Source organism: Salvelinus fontinalis, chromosome 29 (assembly GCF_029448725.1).
Source record: "Salvelinus fontinalis isolate EN_2023a chromosome 29, ASM2944872v1, whole genome shotgun sequence".
Lineage (NCBI taxonomy): Eukaryota > Metazoa > Chordata > Actinopteri > Salmoniformes > Salmonidae > Salvelinus > Salvelinus fontinalis.
This window is the reverse complement of record NC_074693.1, coordinates 901,745-910,955: the sequence shown is the minus strand read 5'-3', so window position 1 is coordinate 910,955 and position 9,211 is coordinate 901,745. Positions and strand designations below refer to the sequence as shown.

General features: G+C 40.3%; 1 protein-coding gene across 6 annotated transcripts in view; it reads left to right on the top strand.

Annotated features, from left to right (window-relative positions):
- The first annotated feature begins 550 nt into the window (after positions 1-550).
- Positions 551-9,211, top strand: part of LOC129827311 (transcriptional regulator ATRX-like) — a 63,093-nt gene continuing 54,432 nt past the window's right edge. For 5 of the 6 annotated variants that reach the window (XM_055888041.1, XM_055888042.1, XM_055888040.1 and 2 more), the window contains exon 1: positions 551-715. In XM_055888041.1, coding sequence (XP_055744016.1) covers positions 700-715 — 16 coding nt within the window. In that variant the 5' untranslated portion in view covers positions 551-699. Of the gene's footprint in view, positions 720-9,211 lie in introns of all 6 variants that reach the window. The other variant, XM_055888039.1, reaches the window with a different exon arrangement.

Genomic DNA, 9,211 nt, shown 5'->3' with positions numbered 1-9,211 from the left:
ACAGGACAGGCTCTGAGTGGGGAATACGTAGGCCTACCTGAGGGGACAGGCCAGGCTCTGAGTGGGGAATATGTAGGCCTACCTGAGGGGACAGGACAGGCTCTGAGTGGGGAATACGTAGGCCTACCTGAGGGGACAGGCCAGGCTCTGAGTGGGGAATACGTAGACCTACCTGAGGGGACAGGCCAGGCTCTGAGTGGGGAATATGTTTGGCAGCGCAATAGACTAAAGCTTAGAGTCTAGCACAATAGAGTTTAGAATTCAAGACAGACCAGAATGCAGCCTGCCTCTATGGGAGGCTCAGATTATCAGAGAAAATATTGGCACTTCCATGTGGCATTTCCATTGTACAATGTGAATGAATCAAAAATAAAAACCAGAGCAAAGAGGTGGAACACAAAAAAAATCGCCAGTAGATTGAGAGATTACGGTTCACAATAAATTCTAAACCTATGGGAATGCTCAAAACGATTTGGCCAATCAGCCACAATTTCCTGACTCAACAACCAATAGGATAACAGATAGGATTTGAGCTAAACGCGCCATTTTAGTGCGTCTCAAGCCATCCGGTAAAATGGCGCCTTTGCTTTGTCTTCACTGAAAGGGTTGCTTCAATATTCTAACATTTTTCTAAAATAGAAATGACTGAGAATTATCAGTTTTGCATCTCCGGGACGACGTGCCAAAGTCATTCAAGAAATGACAAAAGAGTACAGTAGGTATTAACTTTTCCTCAAAGCAGTGCCTAACGTTAGCAGCTTTGCAGTGATGCTCTGGGCTAGGCTAGTTAGCTAGCTATGTTCCGGTGTTACACAGCGGAGCCGGAACAGTTTCCCATGGTACCAACGTAGCTAGCTACAGTATGAAAAAGGCTACTGCTGTTTTAATGGAGGATTTATAACCTAGCTAGCTAACTCAAACACTATTACTAAGTGAGTCTTTTTGAAATGGTAAACGTTGTAGCACAAATCATTTCAGCGTGTGCGGTCGAATTCCACCTGTGTTTTGCCCGGGAATGTATAAACTAGCTGCAGCTACCTAGCATGCTAACTAATGTGAGATCTGACATTTATTCTGGCGAGGGGGATAGACTGATACATGCATTACGTTGCATGCCTCTGAATGCACTGGACCATGCATGAAACGGTATTGCAGGGTTGCCCGGAATCTGATGTCTGAAATATTGACATACTGCAGTGATGTTGGATTTTTGTATATACAGTTTGATCACACTGTTTTCTATTGTGTTATTGACTTGTATGCTTGTTTATTCCATGTGTAACTCTGTTGTTGTTTGTGTCGCACTGCTTAGTTTTATCTTGGCCAGGTCGCAGTTGTAAATGATAATTTGTTCTCAACTAGCCTACCTGGTTAAATAAAGGTGTTCTCAACTAGCCTACCTGGTTAAATAAAGGTGAAATAAATCATGTTTGTTAACGTCAACTAACCTGTACCCCGCACATTGACTCTATACCGGTACACCTTGTATATCACCGCGTTCTTGTTGTTTTATTGTTTAGCTTTTTGGGGTGGTTTATTTAGTATATATTTTCTTAAGTCTTATTTTCTTAAAACGGCATTGTTGGTTAAGGGTTCGTAAGTAAGCATTTCGCGGTAAGGGTCTAAACCGTTGTAATTCGGTGCATGTGACAAATAAAATGTGGTTTTGATAGCTGTCAGGCTGACTTAGTGCACAGAGTTAGTTAGTTCACCTTTGATGGGATGAGGCCCTGTTTTTGTATTACGTTTTTCTTCCAGCTCGCCTGATTTCTGTGTACTCTGTGCATGTCAGAAAACATCCATTGTAGCAGACACGGTCCATGTTAGTTAGTTTATTCGCGCCAGACAGGAAACCGATATATTCTGGGGATGCTCAACAGAATCTATGATGACGCAGAATGCCAATAAACATGGCTAGATAATGGCTGGAGTTAAACCTTTAGGTAGCTCACACACGGGGCTTTTTTCTTTACGACGAGCTGTTGTAACTGCATTTTTAGCTCAAATAGTGACCTGACATTAGCTGGCTTTAGTAATAATACGAATAGTTAAAAAAATCACGTAGGCTACTGTTCATCAGTCACTTTATTGTTCTGTTTTGGGATCCTGAGTGGTGCAGCGGTCTAACATGCGCTTCCGCATGAGACATCGTCCGCATGTTGATGTTGTCACCCCGCACCAGAGGAGATCAGGACATGCAGGTTGAAATATCAAAACCAACTCTGAACCAAACATAATCATTTGGGACAGGTCGAAAAGCCTGAAACATTTATGGAAATGTAGCTAGCTAGCTGTTGATAGCTCATTTGTCCAGGGATATAAACATTGGGTTGTTATTTTACCTTGAAATGTTATTACCTCGTACTCCTGCACATTGACTCAGTACTGGTACTCTGTGTATTTGGTCAGGTTACTCATTGACTCAGTACTGGTACTCTGTGTATTTGGTCAGGTTACTTATTGACTCAGTACTGGTACTCTGTGTATATAGTCAGGTTACTCATTGACTCAGTACTGGTACTCTGTGTATATAGTCAGGTTACTCATTGACTCAGTACTGGTACTCTGTGTATTTGGTCAGGTTACTTATTGACTCAGTACTGGTACTCTGTGTATATAGTCAGGTTACTCATTGACTCAGTACTGGTACTCTGTGTATATAGTCAGGTTACTCATTGACTCAGTACTGGTACTCTGTGTATATAGTCAGGTTACTCATTGACTCAGTACTGGTACTCTGTGTATATAGTCAGGTTACTCATTGACTCAGTACTGGTACTCTGTGTATTTAGTCAGGTTACTCATTGACTCAGTACTGGTACTCTGTGTATATAGTCAGGTTACTCATTGACTCAGTACTGGTACTCTGTGTATATATCCAGGTTACTCATTGACTCAGTACTGGTACTCTGTGTATATAGTCAGGTTACTCATTGACTCAGTACTGGTACTCTGTGTATATAGCCAGGTTACTCATTGACTCAGTACTGGTACTCTGTGTATATAGTCAGGTTACTCATTGACTCGGTACTGGTACTCTGTGTATATAGTCAGGTTACTCATTGACTCAGTACTGGTACTCTGTGTATATAGTCAGGTTACTCATTGACTCAGTACTGGTACTCTGTGTATTTAGTCAGGTTACTCATTGACTCAGTACTGGTACTCTGTGTATTTAGTCAGGTTACTCATTGACTCAGTACTGGTACTCTGTGTATTTAGCCAGGTTACTCATTGACTCAGTACTGGTACTCTGTGTATTTAGTCAGGTTACTCATTGACTCAGTACTGGTACTCTGTGTATTTAGTCAGGTTACTCATTGACTCAGTACTGGTACTCTGTGTATATAGTCAGGTTACTCATTGACTCAGTACTGGTACTCTGTGTATATATCCAGGTTACTCATTGACTCAGTACTGGTACTCTGTGTATATAGTCAGGTTACTCATTGACTCAGTACTGGTACTCTGTGTATATAGTCAGGTTACTCATTGACTCAGTACTGGTACTCTGTGTATTTAGTCAGGTTACTCATTGACTCAGTACTGGTACTCTGTGTATATAGTCAGGTTACTCATTGACTCAGTACTGGTACTCTGTGTATTTAGTCAGGTTACTCATTGACTCAGTACTGGTACTCTGTGTATATAGTCAGGTTACTCATTGACTCAGTACTGGTACTCTGTGTATATAGTCAGGTTACTCATTGACTCAGTACTGGTACTCTGTGTATATAGTCAGGTTACTCATTTACATTTACATTTAAGTCATTTAGCAGACGCTCTTATCCAGAGCGACTTACAAATTGGTGCATTCACCTTATGACATCCAGTGGAACAGTCAGGTTACTCATTGACTCAGTACTGGTACTCTGTGTATTTAGTCAGGTTACTCATTGACTCAGTACTGGTACTCTGTGTATATAGTCAGGTTACTCATTGACTCAGTACTGGTACTCTGTGTATATAGTCAGGTTACTCATTGACTCAGTACTGGTACTCTGTATATATCCAGGTTACTCATTGACTCAGTACTGGTACTCTGTGTATTTAGTCAGGTTACTCATTGACTCAGTACTGGCACTCTGTGTATTTAGTCAGGTTACTCATTGACTCAGTACTGGTACTCTGTGTATATAGTCAGGTTACTCATTGACTCAGTACTGGTACTCTGTGTATATATCCAGGTTACTCATTGACTCAGTACTGGTACTCTGTGTATATAGTCAGGTTACTCATTGACTCAGTACTGGTACTCTGTGTATATAGTCAGGTTACTCATTGACTCAGTACTGGTACTCTGTGTATATAGTCAGGTTACTCATTGACTCAGTACTGGTACTCTGTGTATATAGTCAGGTTACTCATTGACTCAGTACTGGTACTCTGTATATATCCAGGTTACTCATTGACTCAGTACTGGTACTCTGTGTATTTAGTCAGGTTACTCATTGACTCAGTACTGGTACTCTGTGTATATAGTCAGGTTACTCATTGACTCAGTACTGGTACTCTGTGTATATAGTCAGGTTACTCATTGACTCAGTACTGGTACTCTGTGTATTTAGTCAGGTTACTCATTGACTCAGTACTGGTACTCTGTGTATTTGGTCAGGTTACTCATTGACTCAGTACTGGTACTCTGTGTATATGGTCAGGTTACTCATTGACTCAGTACTGGTACAATGTGTATATAGCCAGGTTACTCATTGACTCAGTACTGGTACTCTGTGTATATAGTCTAGTTACTCATTGACTCAGTACTGGTACTCTGTGTATATAGTCTAGTTACTCATTGACTCAGTACTGGTACTCTGTGTATTTAGTCAGGTTACTCATTGACTCAGTACTGGTACTCTGTGTATTTGGTCAGGTTACTCATTGACTCAGTACTGGTACTCTGTGTATATATCCAGGTTACTCATTGACTCAGTACTGGTACTCTGTGTATTTAGTCAGGTTACTCATTGACTCAGTACTGGTACTCTGTGTATTTAGTCAGGTTACTCATTGACTCAGTACTGGTACTCTGTGTATTTAGTCAGGTTACTCATTGACTCAGTACTGGTACTCTGTGTATATAGTCAGGTTACTCATTGACTCAGTACTGGTACTCTGTGTATTTAGTCAGGTTACTCATTGACTCAGTACTGGTACTCTGTGTATATAGTCAGGTTACTCATTGACTCAGTACTGGTACTCTGTGTATATAGTCAGGTTACTCATTGACTCAGTACTGGTACTCTGTGTATATAGTCAGGTTACTCATTGACTCAGTACTGGTACTCTGTATATATCCAGGTTACTCATTGACTCAGTACTGGTACTCTGTGTATTTAGTCAGGTTACTCATTGACTCAGTACTGGTACTCTGTGTATATAGTCAGGTTACTCATTGACTCAGTACTGGTACTCTGTGTATATAGTCTAGTTACTCATTGACTCAGTACTGGTACTCTGTGTATATAGTCTAGTTACTCATTGACTCAGTACTGGTACTCTGTGTATATAGTCAGGTTACTCATTGACTCAGTACTGGTACTCTGTGTATATAGCCAGGTTACTCATTGACTCAGTACTGGTACTCTGTGTATATAGTCAGGTTACTCATTGACTCAGTACTGGTACTATATGACTCAGTACTGGTACTCTGTGTATATAGTCAGGTTACTCATTGACTCAGTACTGGTACTCTGTGTATTTAGTCAGGTTACTCATTGACTCAGTACTGGTACTCTGTGTATATAGTCAGGTTACTCATTGACTCAGTACTGGTACTATATGACTCAGTACTGGTACTCTGTGTATATAGTCAGGTTACTCATTGACTCAGTACTGGTACTCTGTGTATATAGTCAGGTTACTCATTGACTCAGTACTGGTACTCTGTGTATATAGCCAGGTTACTCATTGACTCAGTACTGGTACTCTGTGTATATAGTCAGGTTACTCATTGACTCAGTACTGGTACTCTGTGTATTTAGTCAGGTTACTCATTGACTCAGTACTGGTACTCTGTGTATATAGTCAGGTTACTCATTGACTCAGTACTGGTACTATATGACTCAGTACTGGTACTCTGTGTATATAGTCAGGTTACTCATTGACTCAGTACTGGTACTCTGTGTATTTAGTCAGGTTACTCATTGACTCAGTACTGGTACTCTGTGTATTTAGTCAGGTTACTCATTGACTCAGTACTGGTACTCTGTGTATATAGTCAGGTTACTCATTGACTCAGTACTGGTACTCTGTGTATTTAGTCAGGTTACTCATTGACTCAGTACTGGTACTCTGTGTATTTAGTCAGGTTACTCATTGACTCAGTACTGGTACTCTGTGTATATAGTCAGGTTACTCATTGACTCAGTACTGGTACTCTGTGTATTTGGTCAGGTTACTCATTGACTCAGTACTGGTACTCTGTGTATATAGTCAGGTTACTCATTGACTCAGTACTGGTACTCTGTGTATATAGTCAGGTTACTCATTGACTCACTACTGGTACTCTGTGTATATAGTCAGGTTACTCATTGACTCAGTACTGGTACTCTGTGTATATAGTCAGGTTACTCATTGACTCAGTACTGGTACTCTGTGTATATATCCAGGTTACTCATTGACTCAGTACTGGTACTCTGTGTATTTAGTCAGGTTACTCATTGACTCAGTACTGGAACTCTGTGTATTTAGTCAGGTTACTCATTGACTCAGTACTGGTACTCTGTGTATATAGTCAGGTTACTCATTGACTCAGTACTGGTACTCTGTGTATATATCCAGGTTACTCATTGACTCAGTACTGGTACTCTGTGTATATAGTCAGGTTACTCATTGACTCAGTACTGGTACTCTGTGTATATAGTCAGGTTACTCATTGACTCAGTACTGGTACTCTGTGTATATAGTCAGGTTACTCATTGACTCAGTACTGGTACTCTGTGTATATAGTCAGGTTACTCATTGACTCAGTACTGGTACTCTGTATATATCCAGGTTACTCATTGACTCAGTACTGGTACTCTGTGTATTTAGTCAGGTTACTCATTGACTCAGTACTGGTACTCTGTGTATATAGTCAGGTTACTCATTGACTCAGTACTGGTACTCTGTGTATATAGTCAGGTTACTCATTGACTCAGTACTGGTACTCTGTGTATTTAGTCAGGTTACTCATTGACTCAGTACTGGTACTCTGTGTATATAGTCAGGTTACTCATTGACTCAGTACTGGTACTCTGTGTATTTGGTCAGGTTACTCATTGACTCAGTACTGGTACTCTGTGTATATAGTCAGGTTACTCATTGACTCAGTACTGGTACAATGTGTATATAGCCAGGTTACTCATTGACTCAGTACTGGTACTCTGTGTATATAGTCTAGTTACTCATTGACTCAGTACTGGTACTCTGTGTATATAGTCTAGTTACTCATTGACTCAGTACTGGTACTCTGTGTATTTAGTCAGGTTACTCATTGACTCAGTACTGGTACTCTGTGTATTTGGTCAGGTTACTCATTGACTCAGTACTGGTACTCTGTGTATATATCCAGGTTACTCATTGACTCGGTACTGGTACTCTGTGTATTTAGTCAGGTTACTCATTGACTCAGTACTGGTACTCTGTGTATTTAGTCAGGTTACTCATTGACTCAGTACTGGTACTCTGTGTATTTAGCCAGGTTACTCATTGACTCAGTACTGGTACTCTGTGTATTTAGTCAGGTTACTCATTGACTCAGTACTGGTACTCTGTGTATTTAGTCAGGTTACTCATTGACTCAGTACTGGTACTCTGTGTATATAGTCAGGTTACTCATTGACTCAGTACTGGTACTCTGTGTATATATCCAGGTTACTCATTGACTCAGTACTGGTACTCTGTGTATATAGTCAGGTTACTCATTGACTCAGTACTGGTACTCTGTGTATATAGTCAGGTTACTCATTGACTCAGTACTGGTACTCTGTGTATTTAGTCAGGTTACTCATTGACTCAGTACTGGTACTCTGTGTATATAGTCAGGTTACTCATTGACTCAGTACTGGTACTCTGTGTATTTAGTCAGGTTACTCATTGACTCAGTACTGGTACTCTGTGTATATAGTCAGGTTACTCATTGACTCAGTACTGGTACTCTGTGTATATAGTCAGGTTACTCATTGACTCAGTACTGGTACTCTGTGTATATAGTCAGGTTACTCATTGACTCAGTACTGGTACTCTGTGTATATAGTCAGGTTACTCATTGACTCAGTACTGGTACTCTGTGTATATAGTCAGGTTACTCATTGACTCAGTACTGGTACTCTGTGTATATAGTCTAGTTACTCATTGACTCAGTACTGGTACTCTGTGTATATAGTCAGGTTACTCATTGACTCAGTACTGGTACTCTGTGTATATAGCCAGGTTACTCATTGACTCAGTACTGGTACTCTGTGTATATAGTCAGGTTACTCATTGACTCAGTACTGGTACTATATGACTCAGTACTGGTACTCTGTGTATATAGTCAGGTTACTCATTGACTCAGTACTGGTACTCTGTGTATTTAGTCAGGTTACTCATTGACTCAGTACTGGTACTCTGTGTATATAGTCAGGTTACTCATTGACTCAGTACTGGTACTATATGACTCAGTACTGGTACTCTGTGTATATAGTCAGGTTACTCATTGACTCAGTACTGGTACTCTGTGTATATAGTCAGGTTACTCATTGACTTAGTACTGGTACTCTGTGTATATAGTCAGGTTACTCATTGACTCAGTACTGGTACTCTGTGTATATAGTCAGGTTACTCATTGACTCAGTACTGGTACTCTGTGTATATATCCAGGTTACTCATTGACTCAGTACTGGTACTCTGTGTATTTAGTCAGGTTACTCATTGACTCAGTACTGGCACTCTGTGTATTTAGTCAGGTTACTCATTGACTCAGTACTGGTACTCTGTGTATATAGTCAGGTTACTCATTGACTCAGTACTGGTACTCTGTGTATATATCCAGGTTACTCATTGACTCAGTACTGGTACTCTGTGTATATAGTCAGGTTACTCATTGACTCAGTACTGGTACTCTGTGTATATAGTCAGGTTACTCATTGACTCAGTACTGGTACTCTGTGTATATAGTCAGGTTACTCATTGACTCAGTACTGGTACTCTGTGTATATAGTCAGGTTACTCATTGACTCAGTACTGG